Source organism: Amphibalanus amphitrite, unplaced genomic scaffold (assembly GCF_019059575.1).
Source record: "Amphibalanus amphitrite isolate SeventyFive unplaced genomic scaffold, NRLGWU_Aamphi_draft 000293F_arrow, whole genome shotgun sequence".
NCBI classification, from domain to species: domain Eukaryota; kingdom Metazoa; phylum Arthropoda; class Thecostraca; order Balanomorpha; family Balanidae; genus Amphibalanus; species Amphibalanus amphitrite.
Window position 1 is genome coordinate 117,458 of NW_024881788.1, and position 23,225 is coordinate 140,682.

The 23,225-nt window shown below is 50.8% G+C and overlaps 1 protein-coding gene across 15 annotated transcripts in view; it reads right to left on the reverse strand.

The window, feature by feature from the left end:
- Window positions 1-23,225, reverse strand: part of LOC122387639 (MICOS complex subunit Mic27-like) — a 143,499-nt gene that overhangs the window by 39,169 nt on the left and 81,105 nt on the right. For 13 of the 15 annotated variants that reach the window (XM_043377996.1, XM_043378008.1, XM_043377998.1 and 10 more), the window contains 2 exons: window positions 14,914-15,060; window positions 13,098-13,202 (listed from right to left, as the gene is read on the reverse strand). In XM_043377996.1, coding sequence (XP_043233931.1) covers window positions 13,098-13,202; window positions 14,914-15,060 — 252 coding nt within the window. The remainder of the gene's footprint in view (window positions 1-13,097; window positions 13,203-14,913; window positions 15,061-23,225) is intronic. The other 2 variants (XM_043378005.1, XM_043378004.1) reach the window with 1 other exon arrangement.

The following is a 23,225-nucleotide window of genomic DNA, read 5'->3' on the forward strand; positions in this document are numbered from 1 at the left end:
TTCTCCAAGGCGGTCCCCACCTGGGTCAGCCGCTGACAGCGGTTGTTTCTCGCTTTCGTGAAGGTGGTGTGGCTTTCGCTTGCGACATACAGGCGATGTATCACAGGGTACATGTCCCTGCCAGGGATTCAGACTTACTTCGGTTCTTGTGGTTCAAGAACGATGACATTGATGCAGGCGAGATTGAAGTGTGGAGAATGCGTTCACACGTATTCGGTGCGGTCTCTAGCAGCAGCGTTGCATCCTTGGCTGTGCAACTGTGCGCCGAGGGGGGAAAGCAGCAGTTTCCCGAGGCCGCTGATGTGCTGCTGCGAAACATGTACGTTGATGACGCGCTTGTGGCAGTCGACTCTGTTGAGAAAGCGGTCAGTCTCGCAGATGATCTGAAACGGCTGTGCCAAACGGGCGCGTTCAGCATGAGGAAGTTTGTATCTAACAGTGCAGATTTCCTAAGGAGCATTCCCGAAGGAGAGAGAGGAAAGGGCGTCAGAGATTTGAATCTGGACAGAGACGAACTTGGCTGTAATCGTGCGTTGGGCGTGGAATGGTGCATGGAGGATGACACGTTCCGTTTTTGCTTTCAAGACAGGAAGAGCCCCGTGACGAGACGCGGGATCCTGTCCACCGTCAGCAGTGTTTTCGATCCCATTGGATTCTGGGCTCCCATTTCCCTGTCAGCGAAGCTGATTCTGCAGAAACTTTGTGCTGCATCCTGTGGCTGGGATGAGGCAATTCCACCCGCTTTGGTTGATGAGTGGCAAGCATGGCTTCGCCGAGCTGAGGAGCTGAGCGGTGCGTGCCTGGCTCGTGACATATCTGGTCCATCGGGAAGTGTGCGCTCCACGGAGCTGCACGTGTTCGTCGACGCCAGCGAATCGGCCTATTCTGCGGTGGCATATATTCGAAAGGAAGTCGTGACCGAGAGTGATGGAGACAGTGTGTTCATGGAATTCCTGATGGGAAAGTCCCGAGTGGCCCCGCTTCGCTCTGTATCCGTCCCAAAGCTCGAGCTCGCTGGGGCCGTGCTGGGTTCTTTGATCCGGCAGTTTCTCGTCAGGGAGCTTGACACGAGGTTCGACAGAGTACATATGTGGACGGATAGTATGGTGGTGTTGATGATGATCAGGAACAGGACGACCCGGTTCAAAACCTACGTTGCGAACCGACTGGCCCTGATTCATGACGTGACAGAGGTGTCTGAATGGGGTTATGTACCCTCGGGAGATAACCCTGCCGACGTGGGCTCACGTGGTGCAGACGGGACCAACTTGGGAATGTGGCTAAGGGGTCCGGGCTTCTTGATGAAGGACCAGTCAATGTGGCCTGTGGAGCCGACTGAGCGTACCCCTCTCCCAGCGTCTGAGGTAAAGAAGTCTAGTCCTGTAGCCACAGCGTTGGTCGGGCGTCAGACTGATCCATTCGGTGGGCTAGTTCGTTACTTTTCGTCTTTCTATCGGCTGAAGGTGGCAGTAGCCTGGTACAAAAGATTCATGACTGTCATCAAAAATGGTGATTTCCGCAGGTACGTTTTGGCGAAGAGGAAAGGACTCAGGCCAAGACGTGGTGGAGGCGCGCAGGCTCTCCTGACGCAGTCGGACTTGAGCGATGCTGAGTCCGACATTCTCCGCTACGCTCAGTCCGGCATGGCTGATCTTCCTCGTGATCTGTCCACGGACGGTCCGGTGAGGGTGGCGAGGACCAGCCCCTTGGCCGCTCTCAGACCGCATATTCGTGATGGTCTCCTGGTGGTGGGAGGTCGGCTGGATGCGGCAGAAGGAATCTCGATGCGAGCTCGTCATCCGGTGATACTCCCACGGGAGCATCACGTTTCAAAATTGGTGATCCGTGAGGCACACAGAGCTGTGGGACACGAAGGGAGAGATCATACGCTGTGGCGTGTGAGGGATAAGTACTGGGTTATTGGCGCGGGGCGAGAGATCAGAAAGATGCTGCGTGGGTGCACGGTATGTAGGAAGGTGAATGGCCGGCCGCTCGGGCAGCTGATGGCGGACCTGCCAGACGAACGCGTCGTTCCGGGCGTTGGGGCGTTCGAGAAGATCTCGTGTGACGTTTTCGGTCCTATCCCTGTGAAGAGTGGCCGGACAGAGCGTAAGTGTTGGGCGCTGTTGAGTACCTGCATGACGACTCGAGGGGTGCATATAGAGCTGCTGGAGTCGCTCAGCACTGATTCGTTGGTCAATGCTATACGCCGTGTAGCAGCTCGCCGCGGAGAAATCCGCCAAGTGAGATCTGATAATGGGACCAACATGTGCGGAGCGGACAGGGAGCTTCGCGAGGCCCTGTTAGAGCTTGATCCCGAGGAGTTGCAACGGGCAGCCCGACCGCACGGAATTGACTGGGTGTTCAATCCGCCTCACGGTTCTCACTTTTCTGGGTCCGTAGAGCGTCAGATTAGGAGTGTCCGAAAAATTTGGAGGTCTATGCCTGTCACTCGTCTGTTGGATCGTGAAGCGCTGTACACACTGCTCTGTGAAATAGAATCAATCCTGAACAGCAGGCCGCTCACGTTTGTTACCACCAGTGACAGTAACGTTGAGCCAATTACCCCGAATCACTTACTTCTCTTGCGTGCGTCTGTTCATCCTGTTCCTGGTGTGTTCGGTGAGTCCGAGTCGTTCTCGAGGCGCCGCTGGAGGTACGTGCAGTACTTGGCTGAGCAGTTTTGGGTGAGATGGAAGAGAGAATATTTGCCTGCGCTCCAGGCTAGACAAAGATGGAGACATGGTGCGAGAAATCTCCAGGTAGGAGATGTTGTACTGCTTGTCGAGTCAGGTGCTCCCCGAGGTACTTGGCCACTTGCCAGGGTAGTTGAGACGAGACCCAGTCGGGACGGCCGTGTTCGAAAGGCCTTAGTTAAGACCAGTGTATCGACTTACCTCCGACCTATCCATAAGATGGTTTTAGTTCTTGCTGAGGCCGATTTGGAATGGTGAGTGTTTTGCAGCCGCCAAGGTGTGCAGCTCTGATGGTGTTACTGTTTATATGTGTTAGCTTGTAAGGCTACTACAGGCGGCGTCGAGACGTTGCGAGCGTAACTTAGTGTTGCGTATCGATGTATTCTGTCATGTCTTGTTGTTCCCATGTATTTATCGTGGCAGCGCTCGAGTTTTTTTTCAGCCGTATGCTGAAGGGGGGAGTGTAGGCGCTGCTCGTACGTCTGCTCGACTCAGCTGCTCGGTGCGCGGTTAGGTCGACAGTAGCGCCCCCCGTGGCCCTCCTGCTTGCGTAGCTCGGCAATAGATGGCACCGCCGGCTAGTGGCAGTACATGTGTATGTGTGTCAGTACTAGCGCAGTATAGTGATGGCAGTATTGAACTTTTGGTTGGCGTTTGTTTTTTGATTGTCGTCATTGGCTTAAGATATCTCGGCATATTATGTGTCGTGACCCTCATTTATTATATGTGGCGATTTGGTATACCTGTCTTTCGGTTTCTATTGGCATTTTTATTCATTGGCGATTAGAGGTGATGTAGTCGTGGTACGCTTAGTGATGTTCATTTCGGTTTCTGCGTTGAGTTGGACGTGTGGCGCGGCGTGCCCTGTAAGTGAAATGGTTTGTATGGATAAAATTGTATGCCATGATTGTAATGTTTCGCATAATTTCCATTAATTACCGTTTTGCTGGTTTTTACGTGGTCAGCTCTGTTACAGTTTGGCTCTTACCTGTACCATTTAGACGGATTTGTTTCGTTTCTTTGTCACTGTTACGCCACATTTGTAAATGGGGTGTCGCATGCAGGTTGCGCCCGGTTTTTGGTGCGAATCATCCGTGGCGCCTGCTTCTGTTGGTGGCGCCGGTTGGTGCGGCGCTCGACGTACTGGTGGCGCCGTTGGTGAGGCGTTCGGCGCGCTGGTGGCGCCTGCCTGGTGTGGCGCCCGACGCCTCGACAGCGCCTGTTTGGTGTGGCGCGCCCGGCCACGTACTTGGCGCCTGGTTTTGGTGGCGCTCGAGCACTGTGCTCACTTTGGCTGCCGTCTACATCCTGCCGAGAGTCACTCCGATGGTGAGGATATGATTATTGTTTTGGCGTAAGTGTGTCGGCATAAGTACGAGATTTGACTTAAGTGTAATAATGTGAGATAGCACCTCATATAGCTATGTTTCTGTCCCTCACGCCTATGTTCAACTGTGGTATGTGTTATATTTGTTTGTGTGTCTTTGGCAGAAACCGTGCTCATGCACATGCGCTGTTACAATACAGCGTGGTAATCATCTGGCCTGTTTGGCGGAGCGGAGCAGACGGCGGCTACAGGAACGATAGAGATTGGCCGGAAATTTGATGGATCTGAAGGATCACCGGTTTTGTGGATGGGGTGTACGAGGGAATGTTTCCAGGACTGAGGGACATCCGATAGAGAGATGCTGGAATTGACCAAATGCAGGAGCACCGGGCCAATCGCGTCAAAGGACATGCGGACCATGCGCGCGCAAATACCATCCTCTCCGCGGGCGGCGGAGCCGCTCATGCCGAGTACGACAGCCCTCAACTCCGACAGCGACAAGGTCGTCAAGGTAAAAGCACAGGCTCCAACACGTGGCAGTCGGCACGGCAGGTCAGGTGTCTCCCCTGCATCTCTAACCTCGCCGGCGACACGCGGACCTACGCCGACAAAGAAACTGTTCAGCTGATCGGGCGTGGCGTCAGGCAGCCTGTGCCCGGCTCTCCCACTCTCGACCGCTGGCCTAATAACTTGCCACAGAGAGCCACTCCCCTCCTCGCGTAGACGGCGCTGGATATCGTGACAGCTGTCACTCCTAATAGCGGCACGTACAGCGCGGTTGAGCTCCTTGTACTCGGTGGAGCTGTGGCCGAGAGAGGCTAGCGCGGCGCGGCGGCGAGACATCAGAGAACGGGTGTCGTCACTAACGGCGGGGGCACGAACGTTCCTAATGCGCATGGTCCGCATGGGCGCATGGTAGTCAATAATCGGTAAGAAAATGCCGGTAAAAACATTCCATTTGACAGTGACGGTGGACGCTAAAAACACAGGTGTCCAATCAGTGCGTAGAAGTTCCGAGTGAAGTTGAACGAGGGAAACACGGCGCAAACAACGAGATCGAACAGTCCGCGGTGGCTGACGGTGACGTGGGATTTTTAAAACAGTACGTACGAGTTTATGAGGACTAAAATGACAGAATACTGTGCTACAACGTTTGACTAGAGTGCGACTGTTCGATATAAAAATGTCAAGTAGTGAACCAGAGGTAAACGTCGGAGCTTCAACAAATTGAGTGAGCGAGTACATCGATAAAAAATCAGACAGTGTACGTTTAGCTGGGTCAGTGGGAGGCTTGAAAAAGTCACAGTTAAAATCACCGCAGACTAAAATATTGGTCGATGGATGGTCGATGGTGATTCGCTGGTACTGGGCCTCCAAGTCGGAGAAGTCGGCCTCCAGGTCGGCCACGCTGCGTCTCGGAGGGCGGTAGACGGTGCCCAGGACAAACTTGCGTCGGTGATCGGGCCTCACCATCACCCACAAGGTCTCCAGCCTGCTGTTGGGGACCGGCTGGGTGGTGACCTTGAGGGGAGAGGCACTGATGCTGTCCCGGGCAGCCAGCGCGACCCCGCCGTAGCCGCTGCCGTCCGGCCTGTCGGCTCGGAAGAGCCGGTAGCCGGGCAGGACTAGTAGTCTGCTAGGCGTAGCCGGTTTGAGCCAGGACTCGTTCAAGGCCATAAGGTCGTAGGAGCTGCGGTGAAGTTCATCGGTCAGGTCAGGCATCTTGGGCTTCAGGGACTGAATGTTCAGAAGTCCCACGGTAAGTGAGGCGCCCGCCGTAGCCGAGGCCCGGCCGTCCCGAGCGCGGCCACCCCTACACCCCCGACGCCGAGCGCCGGGCGCGCGCCTGCCACGCCTCGCCCGCCGCCGCCCGCCCCCATCGGGCTCAGCTGATCGCCCGTGCGGCACGGCTGACCCAGCACCGGGCACGTAGTCAGCTGACGCACGGCCACGGACCGGCTCAAGGTCACGCGCGGCGGCCGGCGCCACAGAGCGCAGCCCGACGGGCGCACGTGATGAAGGTGGCGGAGAGGCGGGCGCGACGACTCGCAGGACGGCGCCGACGCAGGCCAGCACGACGACCCACTTGAGCAGGTCACGGTGAGTGGCGGCCCCTGGCCGGAGCATGGCAGCAGCGGCAGGTTCCACGGGTTAGAGACGGGCCCAGCCCGACGGGTCCAGACACAGCCTAGGCGAATCTCGAGGCTTGGAGCGTCACGGCAATCAATTGCACCACGGGTGCGACACAGTCCTCAATCACTCAGATCGACAATCACACGTCCACTCGCACGGGATAGGCTCGTAGCGGCAGAGCGGAGGGAGGGACGCGAGCGCCGGCGCCGCGTCCGATGGGCGGCGCGGCGCGCAGACAACTGTGTGTTTTGATGCCTTGCATATCAGATTAGTTTGAGACTTGCTCAGAAGGCTGCTTCAAGCCTGGCATATCACACCCCAGAAAATATGCAAGGTAAGAAAGAAGCAAGAGTTTTGACTAGACAATCTCTGACAGTCCATCAACTTCAGTTTCATTTTCCATACCTAACATTGATAATGAAAAGCATCAGGGTCTGTTTTTCTGTCCCACAACCATGCTTCAGGATTTGGCATTAGATGTCTACACTGCTAGTGCTTCTATTCTGGTTCGATGTTTATGTTTTCTGTTGATGTAGGTACCTACCTACTAGTGGTGTCATTTTCCAAAAAATGTCTGACCGATACCGACCGAAACCAAAATTTGGGAAAAATTTCCGACCGAATACCGACCGATAACATCCCAAGCCAAAATTTGACCGAAATTTGACCGAAATACCCCAAAATTAAAATAATTGGTAAATTCGGATGGAAAATAATGGGAAATGGCATTTCAGTCCAAATTCAGTCGATTCCTAGCCACTGCAAAATACATTTTGTGGTAGAAGTTACATTGCTATGGGTAGACTAGGAACACATGGACCTCAGCATTTCACAGATTTGGTTAATCAAAATTGTCAAGAATCTGCTGTGGTCTATGTAAGGAAGAATACTCATTCATGGTGCAAAAGCACGATCAATTAGTAAGTCCAATGGTTGGTAATAGGTATGTTCATGACAACATTCCCTAGGAGAAAAGGCAGAATCAAAACACCACAAAACACATCAAACTGGCCTTGAGTCTTGAGATGTGGTCTGAGACACTCTACGAAGAATTTGACACTGAAAATCCAGCTGAAAAGGCAGGTATTAGGTAGCTCTGAGCCTGAATTTCGTCCCAAAAATGAAATGAAAATTCATTAAACTGGCACTTTGTCTTATCTTTACAAGAAAACACAATATGCAGACAAAATTAACAAAGTGGCGCAAAACAATAGTAGAACCCAGTAGAACCCAAGTAGAACCAAGGATTGACAGTTTTAAGATCCTCTCTTCCCTAACTAAAGGATATAAGACGATGACGTAATATTTATTTATATGCCCTTTTGGTTGAATTATTGAAGTGAAACTAATTTTCTTGTAGTGAATTACACTAACAATGTTGTTTTCATTAGACTTCAAATCAAAATCGTGTTGGACCATTTACATCAATAAAATCATTCACGAGGCAGCAACAATCCAAAACCTTTTTTGCAGCAACTTAATCAGCTGGTTTAAAGTCTCTGTTATGGCGCATCTGTTTCAAAATCCCTTGTGTTTGGAGATGATGTGGAAGATTCCAGAAAGCGGACATGGTCCTCTGTAGTTTTTATCAAGATTCCTATGTTTTTATGTTGTGGTCATCTAGATTTCAAACATTTGGTTGGTACCTGCAATATTTAAGGAGAATGTGGAATAGTAGCACACCTGTGAAATGTAAATTGAAATGTGATCACTGCTAAGTGCTTAGTGCTAACTGTCCAGTCTTCAGAAACACCGATTTCAGTAATTCAAGTTCTTTTTGTCCTTGCATTTTTGATCACTGTATAATGATTTTTGCAGGCAATACTTCTTTGATTACAGGTGATATCTTAACAGTTAGACTGGAATTGAGTTTCGAAATTGTGTGTATTTGTGGGGCCAACTGAGTCAAAATCAGCCTGCTTGTAGTTGTGGTTGCACAATGGGTGGCTGCTGCCTGCTGGGTGGGATCAGGATGGGTACTGAAGTTGCCAAAATGTGGCATCTCTTGTAGCTTTTGGGGGAAATTTTGCAACTCTTTATCATTAACATCCCAATAAATTTCATTTTAACTAGGCAAAAATGAAATACTTTCTCTTTTTGAAAATGGTTTCACTGGCAGGGTGACCGAAAGTGTCCGATTTTTGGGGGGCATGACCGACCGATTACCGAATCGGTCAGCATATCTTTTCGGTAACCGAAATTTTCGGTAACCGATTGACATCACTACTACCTACCCATCTTTCTTAACCCCTTGCAAGGGCTTGTGTAGGCATGCATTGCGCATCAGGCTTCAGGCCTTCGGCCTAAAGCCATATACACAACCACTTAACCTATGATGCTTCATGAGCTTGAGAATCTACAGCCCATTGCAATGTGCTTTTGGCTATATGTTTCAACTAAAAACAACTTATTATATACTATTTGGTTGCATTTCATTGAAAGTATCCACGGCCGGCTGACGGCTGGCTGCCCACAGTTTGCCACGGCTGTGGGCGGCTGTGGCTGTGGAGCCACGGCTGCGGGGCGGCTAGGCTGTGGAAAATTGCAGCCGTGCAGAACTCTAGCAGCCACCAATAGCAACCCGTTCCATCCAGGAACAAATAATGTAATGTAATGTAATGTAATGTAATGTATTTAATGAGACAAAATGTATTAAATAAGTCGCGCACCTGGGACGGTTCGAACCGGGTTTCTCCAACCGGTCACCCTACGACGCTAGCGTGTATCCACTGAGCTGCCGAAACCAGCGACCACCCGCCGCGGTCAAACGCGATCAAATGTCACAATACTGTCATTGGCGGTCAGCGGGTGAATGTCATTTTGTTTTGTGCGGACGAGGACCATTCTCGGTAGCTCAGTGGATGAACGCTCGTGTCGTGAATTGGCCGGTGGGAGAAGCCCGGTTCGAACCCCCCTGAGTGGCCGACTTTTTTGGCTCCTAGTTGGAACGGTTTGCTATTGGGGGCTGCGACCATTAGAGCAACAGTAATAATCGCTTTAAACTGGGGCGTTGGCTGCGGCACTACTCATAACCCCCAGTTCCCACGTCTCATGGACGATTACCGTGCGAAACAATAGACACCAATCTGCTCAATCAAGGCCTTAATACTAATATGTTATACAAAATATAGCTCCGCACATCGATGCACGAGTGACAAAAGTTCTATCGGCTGTCCCATTGCCACGCTTAAGTGTGTCGTAATGTGCATTGCAAGTGATGATAGGCGCTGTCTTGGGGATAGGACATTTTAACAACTGCTTTAGCACAATTGTTAGGTAAAATAATTGGCGCCTTGAGACGCGAAAGTTAACTACACTCGCTCAGCCGCGCGATGTCCGTGCTCCCACCCCACCTCACTCCCCAGCCCTCGCCAGCCGCCGCGCCGCGCCGACCCGAGCCATGTCTCCGGGCTCGGCCCTCACCGCTGCGCTGACGTCACAGGCGGCCCACATCACCTTCCAGCCACCGACCCAGACCGGTGTCATACGGGTGGGTAGGCTGTGCCGCTTGACAAGTAAGTGAAGCGGCACAGTCTACCGGTAACAGGCGGCCGCTGCCAATGCTGAGCCATAGGAACCCGGTGGATAAAGAGTTGTAGAACATCAATCTGCCCCCGAGTGTACCTCCAACTGACTTGTGCATGGCACCTTACTAACCGGTCTCTAGCGATGTGCCAAATTTGAGCACAATCGGCCCAGCCGTTCTCGAGATCTGGAATCGACCCCTGCACGTGCGCACGTGCAGCAGCACCCCCACTGTGGCACATGGTTATGCATTGCCTATAGTGGGTGCCTACCTAAATGCCAACTTTCAGCGCAATCGGCCCAGTAGTTACCGAGATATTGCAACAATTACAAAACTGACATCTCTTCGTTTTGCACGTGGCACGTGCATAAGGGGTCACCCACATGCATCGGGAATAGTCCAATACTTGGTAGAAGGAATGAAGCTACCCTACAAAAATTACTGCATGTAAATCGGTCAAGTGGTTGCTGAGATATAAGCCTCGCAAAAGCGTCCGCACGGCCGGCCGGCCGGCCGCTCATACTCAGAAATTTCCGTTAATCTAAGGAAAGACTCCGCTCGCTTCGCTCGCTCCGTAACAAGTTTAAATAGTACAAGCGTCTTAAGTTGAAAACAGGGTTAAGTCACCCCCGTTTACGGTACGTCTGCTTGTATTGTGTTACTTGTTAGAATGCTTTCAGTTATTGTAACGGATTGCTCGCAAATTGCTGGTGCTTTTTTATGCACATTAAAGGGACCCTCCCACCTTCAAAAAAGTTAATGAATTGGCACGAAAGTGATGTCGCTCGGTTCAGAAAGAGCGAAAACGAATATCTACCAAATTTCATCGAAAAATATTCACCGGTTTTCAAGATATTAGACTTTTACTTTGTTTACTTTTTGGGATCTCCGCTGTTCCTAGCGACTTTATTTGAAAGTGCGGCATTTGTTGCGCGCAAAGCAGCATATACCACCGCGTGCTACCAAACGTTTTAGTAAAAGATTTAAAAATCGTTAGATCTCCGCTGACGTCACAAATTCTAAGGGGGCATACCAATGCACTAGCCCCTTAGAATCCGAAAACTGCAAGTTTGAAATTCCATATCTCCGAATTAAAGCATTTGTCGATGTTGTGAGTGCCCAAACCGGTATTTGCAAGCCATGGCCACCAATTTGGCTATCTCAACTCAAAACTAATGTTAAGGTGGGAGTGTCCCTTTAATGCTTAGTTTTCTACCACTTACACTTGTACAATTGTACTTGTAGTGTACACTTGTACACTTGTACTGTATTGGCTTATGGTGAGCTCAATAGGGGAGAGTGGGGCAAAGCGGCCACCCGGGGCAAAGCGGCCATCCATCGTTTTAGCCCTCCACAGCTGGCGTCAGTTCCAATTTATGATTTCCAATTATACTTCTCTTTGTGGTCGTTAAACACGGAAAAGCATTTCTTGCCAGGTTACCAATTATGTTTACAATTTTTAAATGTTATTTTATTCCATAACCGTTTGGAATTTTTATAAGCGTTTTTGTCCATGCATTGCGTGGTTATCGTACATGCCTTCTACCAATTTTAATGCTTTTTACCCCACTAATAGCTGAGCTGGAATATTTTTGTCTCGGACGGTATGCGCGGGGCAAAGCGGCCGGGGCAAAGTGGCCAGCCCCCAATTGGCCATAAGTTGTTTCCATCTGGATAAAAACATTATTTATATTCAAATGTGTCGTCATGCATTCATCTTGGCCACTTTTCGGTTACATGAGTTACCAAATTATGCAATTAAATGTTTTTCCAAGAAAATTCTTTCTTTGTTTAGCAATAGGTGGGAAGATAACAAAGTAAACATCCATCTTCCCTTAAACCTTGTCACCATCAAATACCCTAGTCGTGCATGAGGCAACTATTCTGTTTCTCATATCGGGACTTGAGAAGTCGCCAGTGGCCGCTTTGCCTCAGGGATGGGGCAAAGTGGCCATTATGCTATAGGTTTAAAGTTGTGTCAATATCTCCCATATGTGAACGCATTTGGAAATGAAACGCAGTTGGAATAAAAGACAATTTAATAGGGATCACATTGGTATAGAAAGCATCTTTCCAAGTTTAAAAATCAAGCGTCGGCATCGTTAGAAACGTTAGGGTGGCCGCTTTGCCCCACTCTCCCCTACTTATCATGATCAGACCAAGGCAGGGACACGAGCCCAGCTCGCTCTCTCAGTCCACCCGGGCCGGCGCCGGACGGAGCCGGACGGCCACTCGCAGGTAGGCAACCCGCACAGCACCAGCAGCCGCGGGCGGTCAGCTGACTGACCGGCCGGCAGCAGACGTGCGGCGGGCCAGTGGCCACGGATGGCCGACCTTGGGCCGACCCGCCGGGCGGCGAGGGAGGGGAGAGGCGCAGCTCGAACGCTTGGCTACAAACACACCCGCCCCAGTTCCCGCTGTCGTTGTAGCGGTTCGGTGGAGCGGCGAAGTTCGGGTAGATGGGTCGTGTGTTCGGACCGCAGCGGAGTTACGTTTTCAAAAACACACATGCACACATAATGCGAAATTGCAACACATGCGCTTAGCGCAAAGTGTTCATTGGTCATTTTGTCACATACTTTACCGCGTAAGCATTGAGCATACTGAAAGGCAATTCCATTTGGATGTCTACCGTTTTTATATTATGATAGCTAGGATAGGATATTACCTACCCAACGAATGGTGCTATAGACAGAAAGGTATAATTACGGAAAGCATGATTTTGAACATTTTTAGTGGTTGGTGAGTGCTGACCCAGCGAGAACTTACTTACATCTCATCCTCATCTAGAATATAAAAAACTGGTTTTGTCGCGCTGAAATGGTGTTCAGCAATGAGGTCCGTTGTCATTGCCATCTTAGACAGCGTGCCGTACTGCTTATCCAGCCATGCTCGCCGGACTGGCCCGGCCGGTCTTGCCCCGCCGTAACCGAGCGAGTGAGGTGTGTCGCGATCAAAGGTCACACAGGCGTCCCTGCCCCAGGCGCGGTCCCAAGCCTCGATGTCCGGCACCGCCTCAGCGCGGCTGACACGGCTCGTTTAGCCAGGCCACGTAAGCCTGAAATGGTAGACTATCCCGTTGAACACCAGAGTGCTGCAGTCAGTCTTCTTCCCGTAAATCCTCGGTCTCGGCGCTCACGGCTGGGGTATTCACTACAGCGGAGCGGCACAAAAAGGATCAAGCTTAATTTGGAAACAATAGTACACACTAATGTACCTTCTAAGCACATCATTACAATCAGAAGGGCCTCAGGGACCCACCAATAGCCAAAACAACCAGATCTGTAAAGGAAGGTCATGCCCATTTTCCCTTCAACTTAGCATTCAAAAGCAGTTGCGTACAAGAAAGTTGCAATCGGTACAGACCACCCTGACCTGGGGTGCACCCGGTACAGAGCGCTTTGAGTTCGGTTACCTCCAACGAGGAAGTTGTATGCGATGCTGGCGTACTTTTCCGACTGATCCAGCGTCCAGCGGCCGAAGGCGGCCGTCTCTCTCGGGTAGCAGGCGCTGGTGGGCACTGAAACACAGCGTCCCCAATTACTCAGGCTAGGACATTTAGGTAGAGCGTGCGGCAAAAGTTTCGATCCCTTGCAAATCGTTACCTCCATTCAGTAAAAGAAAAAAAATCGTGCAACAAACTCATTTGAGCGGTCAATACATTCCCCATGAAAATGGTCACGGGGTGAGATACGAGCAAGTGTGCTGGCCTGGCCTGGCCACAGGCTGACTGACTCTTTAACTGACTCTTGATTGTTACGGAAGATGAAGAATCCACAGTATGGTTGGTGTTTTAAGGACAGAAATGACATCATTCATGAGGTGGAGCAGTGATTTACTGGACAGTGCGAAGGTCTTGCAATGACCGCCTGAGGCAGCTCAAGAAACGATGCAGTAAGTTTGCGGTCGTGTGTGGTGACTTGCGAAGGAGTAATGAACATCATGTAAAAAAGTCAAATTTCTATCGCATCTAATTCATGGTAATGATCAGAACTTTTCGATATTGCGCGTAAAAATGACGTAATAAATCAATGTTAAAGTATGAAAATGTTAAAATTTGGAATTTTTTGACATTTTTTTTCCATTTCATTTCAAAATAGAGGAAAAACTAAAGGCCCTATCCAAATTCTGAGCCCAGTTCCTTGAAGAGTATTATTATTTCCGTCCGGAAGGTACTTTTTTAGTGCAATTTATTGGATTCCTATGGCGTCCAGATTGAGTTAACCTAAACACATATCCTAGGTCATATCACATAGCATTAACCTGATAACGTATGTTAACGCCATAGGGTCAACGAAGGGTCAACTGAGGTCATGTTGTTGACCCCTTGTGACCTCGGGTTACACGCAGGAACTTACTTTTGAGCAGTCCTGTCGCTCAGAATCTTGATCTGTACCTCCATTTGTTAGAATGACTCTTCATGCACTGAACACACTGCTGAACACATACTGTCAAGGAAATGGATGGGGGCCCGTTTTTCAAGTGACTCAAATCTGGACGCCACAGTAAACCGATAAAATGCACTAAAATAGTACCTTCCGAACGGAAATTGAATGTTCTTCAAGGAACTGGGCTCAGAATTTGGATAGGGCCTTTAGTTTTTCCTCTATTTTGAAATTAAATCGAAAAAATGTCAAATATTTACAAAATTTCAACATTTCCTTACTTTAACATAGATATATGACGTTATTTTTACACGGAAATTTGCAAAACCGAATATCACTCGAAAGCTTGTGGCATAGGAAAGACAATGAAAGTTACCGCGAGTCGATTAACTCAATTACACCGGACACGGTGGGCCAAAAACCGAATTTCTGGGCCAAAAAATCGAAAATCGTCTCTGAAAACCGGAAAAGCATTTTCAGATCAAAACAAATGCCCATTTCGGTTATAATTAGACCCAATGAGTCCAAAAAATCGGTCGTTACTCAGGAACAAAATGACTGTTGCATAGTGAATTGGCAAAACATAACACAGAAGTAAGCCAACAGCGGAACCCTGAATAGGCCTCTGCTGTTCGGAAGGGATGCATCCGGAATGCGATCCGGTAATCGATTCCTTAGAGCTGTAATTTTGACAACATTTTTTTTTTCGTGGCAAATCACATCAAACCATTTGCTCCAATCGGCAGCCGGCAGAGAGCTGGCACGGATCTCAGCTGAGCGCAGCATACGGCCGGCCGGCTGTGCGCATCGCTGGCTGCGGCCAGCGGCGGTCGGCTGGGAGCCCACCTGTCAGCCCGACGCCGGTGTAGAGTAGCCGCTGGAGAAGTCCCCGCCGGCGCAGCGCGGCCGCCAGCAGGCCGGCCAGGCCGCCGGCCGTGATGGCCGCCGTGCGCGCAACCGGATTCGTCTCGTGCCGCAGGTAGTCCAGCGCTCCTGACGGCAGCAGCGTACAGCATACAGCTCATACAGCTCATACAGCACATACAGCTCAGCCACTCCAAACCGGCGCACGCGCTTCTTTCGCAGACAAAGGTTTGCAAGCACAAGGCTCGTACAGGAAGAGCTTAGTAAGCAAAGGTTAGGGTTGAGCAAAATAAGCAAAGATTCGTGAACAATAAGGCTCTTATCCGTTAACCATATTCCCGGTGGATGGGGGACTTTTTGGTGCTCTCATGTTTTTCATTTTTATAAAAGCGATATTCAGCCAGAGGTATTCACAGCACAAGCACACACACGCCCGCGCCCGCGCCCGCGCACGCACACGCACACACACACACACACACACACACACACACCTACACACCCACACACACACACAGTGGCGTATGTAAGGGGGTTCTGGGGGTCCTAGGACTCCCCCCCCCCTGCAGCCCAGGTAAAAAGTTTTTTTTTAATCTCGAAAAATATTTAAATCACTTCGAGGGCCCTTTTGACCACCTACAATTTTTTCACATACTAAAAAAGTATCAGAGAACTCTTTTAGGGATCATTTTAGGACTATCAAAGGACACCTTTACTCGTAGGCCAAAGATTGACCTTGTGAAGTAATTAAAGGGCCATTTGGAACGAACAGGGCCCTCTCACACACAGAAGGCCCTCTCAGGCACTCACAGAACCCTCTCAGGCCAGCAGAGGACCCCTCAGAGTCAGGAAGAACAGAAGGCCCTCTGAGGTATGAGGGTCAATTTCAGGCCACAAGGGGCCCTATGCGACCAATAGACGGCCCCTCTGAGATCAAAAAGGGTCCTTGGAAGTTGGAGGTCACCGGGGGGGGGCCCTCTGAGGCAAACAGAGGTCAGAGGGCCCCTCAGACACCAAAAAGAGGTCAAATATGACCCTTGGAGGCCACCAAAGGGCCCTCTGAGATGACCAAAGAGCCCCCTGAGGCGAACCGAGGACCCTCTAAGGCGAACGGAGGGTCCTCTTAGGGGAATAAAGGGCCTCTGAGGCCCCTTAAGCTTTGGGTGATCAACAAGCACGCGTTGGTATTGCGTTTCTAGGTCGGTTAAGTCTGATGAGACGGCGGCCACAGAGCGGTTTGGCGGTCGGTATGCCGAAGCCACTATCAGCTGCTGACCTCTGTCCAGTTTCAGGAGCTCTCTCTGTCTCTGTCTCTCTCTGTCTCTCTCTGTCTCTCTCTGTCTCTCTCTGTCTCTCTCTGTCTCTCTCTGTCTCTCTCTGTCTCTCTCTGTCTCTGTCTCTGTCTCTCTCTCTGTCTCTGTCTCTCTCTGTCTCTCTCTCTCTCTGTCTCTGTCTCTCTCTGTCTCTGTCTCTCTCTCTGTCTCTGTCTCTGTCTCTGTCTCTCTCTCTCTCTCTGTCTCTGTCTCTGTCTCTCTCTCTCTCTCTGTCTCTGTCTCTCTCTGTCTCTGTCTCTCTCTCTGTCTCTCTCTCTCTCTCTCTGTCTCTCTCTCTCTCTTTCTCTCTCTCTCTCTCTCTCTCTCTCTCTCTCTCTCTCTCTCTCTCTCTCTCTCTCTCCCTCCCTCCCTCCCTCCCTCCCTCCCTCCCTCCCTCCCTCGAGCGGGCCCCTGACAGAAATTTCGGGGGGGGGGGGTCAGCTGACCCTTCAACCCACCCACCCCCTGGCTGCGCCACTGACAGGGGCACTCTGCAGTGAATCGGCAATCGCATCCTATGTCATCCTACCGGACGTTTTTGACCAGAAATGTCAAAATTTCGACTTTTTCTGTTAAAAAAATGCATGTCGTAGCTGAAAGGAAAACTTTGTCACCATCGGATTCCTCGCACCATTGCGCGTCGAATGATATGTAAAACGAGTGAGTAACGACTGGAGAAAGGCAAGATTTAACACAAAAGCTGATTTTGCTCCCCCCCCAACCGAAAATCTCTGGCGACGCCTATGTCGTGCAGGGTCACTATCTTCCCCTTCTTTGCACTGCGGCATCTCTGCGCCCCACACACGGCGTCCTCACTCCACGGCCGGCCGCCGCCAACTGACCCACACGCCGGGTGCACCGACCTGACCCAGTGTCGCTGCCGTAACCTGCGCAATAGAATCGGGCTGGAATCCGGGGGTTCGGCCGGCCGGCCGCCTCTAGAGCGGGGGACTTTTTTAGTTGACCTACAGGGTGTCCCAGAATTACCCGAACATTTATTTTCTGGCTAAAAGTACAGTCCACAGCAGAAGTAATGTGTGGTTTCAGTCATGGGTATGTTCTGCTTCTGAAGCCTAGGAACGATAAGCCAGACTGCAACGAGACTTTAAATGTAGCTTACAGGGTGTCCCAGAATTACCCAGACTCGTATTTTACAGTAAAAATCGTCGCTGTACCGTAATGAACAAAGTTGTAGGCGTAATACTTTTATGATACGTCCCTAAGCGACTGGTGTGAGATCCTAAAAAAAAGTGCGGGCACTCAGAGGCTTGCATAGGACTCTTCCTCGGAGGTCGGCCTTGGCCGAACGGCGTTCCTCAAACTGGTGTAGGGCGCTGAGATTATTGAATGGGGCTCTCGAGTATTGGCATGGGGCCCTCAGCTATCAGCACGGAGCCCTCAGGAGCCGGCAAGGGCTCCTCTGCGGCGTGCATAAGCCATCCGAGCTCAGAGGCCGGTGTGAAATCCTAAATAGGAGCTGAGTGCACTTAAAAACCTGCGTAGGGCCCTCAGAGATCACAGCTTTAACCAGCCAGCGTTCGTGGACACCCTTAGAAACTGACTTAGGGACCGCCTCAAATACTTGTGTCGGCCGGCCCTCTCACATCAGCCTGGGTATCTCAGGCATCGTCCTGGGCCCTCGAGAGCCGCTTAGGGCCCTCGGAAATTGGCATGGTACCCTGAGATAGCTGTTTGGGCCCTCGGGTAACGGCTTGGGGCCCTCGGGCATTGGCCTGGGGCCCCCGGGCATTGACCAGAGGCCCTTGGATATCGGTCTGGGGCCCCTCAAGAGCCGGTGAGAGCCTTCAGAAACTGGGGTGGGGCCCTGAGATAACTGTGGGGGCTTTCAGGTACCGATGCGGGACCCTCAGGCATCGGCCACAAGAGGGCGTTAAGGGGGCAGGGGCCCTCAAGAGCCGGTTAGGGCCCTCAAGAGCCGGTTAGGCCCTCAGAAACTAGCGTGGATCCCTGAGCTAGCCATGTAGGTACTCAGATACCGGCGTGGAGCCTTTAGACATCGACTTGGGGCTCTCGGGCATCGGCCTGGGGCCCTCAAGAGCCGGTGGGAGCGCTCAAAAATGGTGTGGGGCCCTGAGACAACATCTGAGATAACACTGGTAGGTACCTGTTTATGCATTCAGGCACCGGTGCGGGGACGTCAGGCTCGGGCTGGGGCCCTCGAGCATCAGCTTTAGACACTCAAGCGCCAGGGCCACATGGGCCCCCACAACGAACTGTGGGTGTGCAAAAATAGGTGTTTGCACACTCTCGGGATTTTCAGGGCTGTCCCCCCCCGGAATCCGCGGTCCCTGGCGTATAAAAATAAGGCAAACATAATTGCGTTTTTTTTTTCTTTTTGTCGTCCTATATAGTCAACTAAGGTGGCTGTGAAATAGCACATGCAATAGATACGCTTGTAACAAGATCAGCCGATAATGATAGAAAATGCCAGCCATTGCTGGTCTCAGTTGTTTTACGGGTCTCCCGAAACTGGGTGTAGGCCTGTTTTCTTTGACCTCTTGTCGGAGGATAATGCGATCATATAAGATAAACTTAACATCAAAGTGTTCCCAGGCCATAAGGCATTATCCCCAAAACAAAAATTTCCGCCTATACCACTTTTGCCGCGTTTTTTACATCTGAAGTGGAGAAGCACCATGTCTGAAAATGGCGCGACCTTTGGCTTCCAACAGATTTGGTCTCCAAAACAAACCCGTTCATGGCCATTTGGTTCACGACATCCAGTTTTTGTACTGGTAGAATATTACTTACCGCAGTAGTACTCTGTGCTAACGGTTGTCTTTGGGCCATCATATCAAGCCGAATGAGTGCACGGTGGCTCAAAATGTCTCACAATTTGATTTTCAACGGGTGCCTGGCCGTCTCTGCTGTTGGGGCGTTGTAGTCATCTGACGTTCACACACGCCTTTTTCGGGCGGTTCAAATGACAGAATACCTCCGTTAGACCACAAAGTGTGCTTCAATATACTTTCTGTTGTATATGGTTATGTTTTTGGTATGCATTGTAGTGATTTTCGCTGCTTTTCCCGTAGTTTTCGCATATTTTTCAGGCGAAGGACCCCAAATTCCAAAATTTTGTCGAAGATAGTGGTGGAAAGTAGACTGATGTTCTTTAGATAATCCTGATCTATCGTCTAGCTAGTTCTTAGCTAGATCGGTGACGTTTGTTGTCCATGACAAGCAACCACCCGTTTGACAACTGGTGCATGGCCCTTTTTGGCCGAGCCCAAGCTTGTCAATCAGGTTGATCTCTTGCTCTCTCTGGCTTCGTTAGCTGATATAATCAGGGGCGGATCCAGCCGTTTACAAAGGGAGGGGCCAAAACCGGCCAATGCCGACGTGATACAGGCTCACCAGGTTTACATAGTGGGGCATAATCAAGGAACCGTTTTTTAGAAGACCCGACGTGCACTTCTGTGCCACCGAAAAAATACATGTTTAATGCTTAACGATCCCGAACATATATTCTATCCGCAACTCGTTTCCATCCCCAGGATACTCGAATCCTTCTCCACACCTCAGCCCCCTGGTCCGGGTTGGACGGCCACCTTTATCCCATGCGGGTAGCTCCACCTCAGGAGCAGGCCCGTAACCGGGTACGGTGACCGTTAGTGGCCTGTCCACGTGATGGGCTCAGCCCCAACGGGTCACCAGGTTGCCCGCTCAGACCAATGTCTCCCCCTTAATCCTAGCATCTCTTCCGCTCGGCTTCACCAAGGAGTGTATGATGCACCGAATTCAGAGGAAGTCACGACCACGACTTTGCGCTTATCACTGTGCTCGGTAGCGACTAAAGCTCACCACTATACCTGTAGAATAAAATGTGACCAAAATATGATGGAATAATTTATCATTAAGATAGCGTTTTATTTACGACAAAGTAATTCAAAACGAAACCTTGTGTCTAACTAGTTGAGTGTTTTCTTTTGCCTCTGTTTATTTTGGCGTGGTTTCAACTTTCAATTCGAACGAATCAGGGTCTTTCTCCTTGGACCGCATCTTTCGTGTCTAACGTTTAAAAAAGCAGGAGTCAAATGTATGTATGTAATGCATAATGGGAAGCGATACATGTTGTAGTGTATTGCACCACCCACGCGATATATACAGTCCGGTTAAAAGGAAGATCTCAAAACGCGCACGGCACAGACAGTCACCATCCGTGACCACCGTCGCCAACCGACTGCCCCGCCGGCCGGCCTACGGACACGTCACTCGCCCTCAGCGCCACCCCCACAACCTGCAGTTAACAGAACTGCCGCTAGGTGACACTGGCACACTCGTACGTTACGGAACGAAAGAGGGACACCAGTCCGTAACAGAACACCACATTCTTCCCCCCTGGAAAAAGTTACAGTCTTATTTATTTATTTATTTATTTATTTCACATCATAGACCCATTCCACACAAGCGTGGCTATTCTAGGATCAGGGTCACAATTAAAAAATAAGGATAGTTGGTCACACACATCGTACACGAATTCATTCTCACAAACGCACACCCAATCACACTTCCCGCGAGTGGGTCGTCACTAGCCGGCATCGGTCTGTTGCTGGAGCAAATACCTCCGCAGCTCTCTTTTAAATGGGCTCAGGCCTAGGTCGCGAATCGTTTGTGGTAAGTCATTAAAAGCGGTCACGGCTGAGTATAAAAAGCGTCTCCTACCGGATTCTGATCTAATGGTAGGCACATTCAGCAGCTCGTTCTGTCGCGTGTCGCGCTGATGAACATGTCGTCGAAGCGTGAGGCTGGCGGATAACGTCTCGGGCTGAGAGGTAGACAGAATGCGCTTTAACCCGCGAGTTGCTGGGGGGGGGGCGTTAAACGCCCCCACTTTTTTCGCCGGGCCATAGCATAAAAACGGCGCGCCGCAGGCGCGCCAATTTTTGGGTACCTGTAGGGAATTGATTGAAGTCTATTGTGCCAAAATTTCAAAACAATCGGTAGGAAAAATTTTGAGATATCGAGGTTTTAGTGACGTCATGATTTCTGAGTTTTCGACCAAAAACGGCATATGTTCAAAAAATCATATAAAATCACAGAATAGACATACAGACATGCCGTAAACGGCATTAGACTGCCAATACCATGAACAATCAAATGGCTATCTTCGATTATTGATTATCGTTTTGCATTTGCCAAAATCTTGATCTGAATCTGGGCAATTTCTCGTGACTACTTCACGACCATGATACATACATTTCTTAAATTGAACTTTTTGAGCCAAATACGTACACATATGATAAAATGAATGTCACCATCGTGTTCTACGCCCCAAATTACCCATAAAACATGTGTCACAGGCTGCGAATATCAGTTTTGATTTTCGGGGATATGTGCCTACCCGGTTGACCTGACCTTGACCCTGACCTATGCTTGACTGACCCCTACATGGGGCTGACACTCTTGTAGGCCTTATATGATGGATTGTGCACCGTTTTGACAGAGTTTATGACGAGAGGCGCTAATTGCGAAGTCCTGAAGTCCATGCTACTGAAAGCCCGATTTCAGGTGTTTGACCTGACCTTGACCCGACCTGTGACCTCAAAATTCAACTTTAAAGTACTCATCTGAAGCGTCTCGTCGCGTTCTTTCGTTTGCCGCCTCGTGCGTTTCGCTGCGCCTATTGGTTCTCGAGTTATCGGCTGGGGGCGTTTAACGCCCCCCCCCCCAGCAAACGGTGGGTGGCGAAATACCCCAGCAACTGCCGGGTTAACAATGTCAGCGTGTGAAAAACATGTAAATTGCGCGCCGAAAGCCACTGCAGTTCATGAAGGACGTCACTCACATGATCAAATTTTCGACGCCCGGAGATGACGCGTGCTGCGAAATTCAACACTTTCTGTAGCCGACCAGTTTGTGTGGTGTTACAGGTTCCGTAGACACTAAGACAGTAGCGAATAAGTGATACGACTAGAGATTGGACTAGAGTTGTGAGCGTCGCAGAAGGTAAACTATGACGGCAGTGACTCAAACCGATTAAAATGCCTGTGCAGCGCCGAACCACATCGTCAATGTGTGCGGTAAAAGTCATAAATTGGTCGAATACGACACCCAGGTTCCGCACCATGAGAGAACCGGAGACAGTCGTGCCCATGAACTTGATAGAAATGGTTGGTACCTGTCGAAGATTTTGTCGAGTGCCGAGAGCTATGAGCTGTGTTTTTTTTAGCGTTGATTTTCATGCCATTTTTGCCAAACCAGTGAGCAAGTTGCGAAAGATTACGTTCCATGGAGCTAACAAGGGCACCAATGTCTCCGGGCCTGCCACTCACGAGAACCTGAGTGTCGTCCGCGTACTGCACTATGCACGCGTCATCAGCATACAGCGGCAAGTCGTTGGCGTAGATGCTGTACAACAGCGGACCGAGCGCTGACCCCTGGTAAGTTCCGATCGGGTTCGGCAGAGGCGACGACAGATCACATGAGCCTCGCTGGCTCCTAGCTACTACTTGCTGGTAGTGGTCCGCCAGGTAGCTCTTAAACCAGCGAGTGTCTACATTGTACAGCTCCAATTTTCTCTATTTGTCTATTTGGCGCACGTCTCGTACGCTGGGACCTCCTCACCGGCTGCGTCGCGGAGTTCATTCTCGCGCCCGGCTGGAGAGCAGGTTCGACCGCCACCAGCCCGGCACCGCTCGCTGCCTCGCGCGGCGACAGCAGTACGCCAGCGTCTTGTTGCTCTGCCTGCCGCTCCGTCGCCGGAGGTGGTGACGCCTCCCGCTCCCGATCGTCCTCTGCGTCTTCCGGTGACACAGCCACGCCGTCCTCCGCGGGACCCCGGCTGGCCTCGGTGTGCCGCCGGCCGACCCCCAGTGACACAGCCTGTCCGTCCTCCAGTGGCACGCCGTCCTCCGCGTGCCGCCAGTCGTCGGCCTCCAGCCGCTCCCCGCGGCGAGGCACAGACGTCGGAGACACCGCACTCCGCTGACCAGCCCCCGGCTGACCGCTCTGACCCACGTGCAG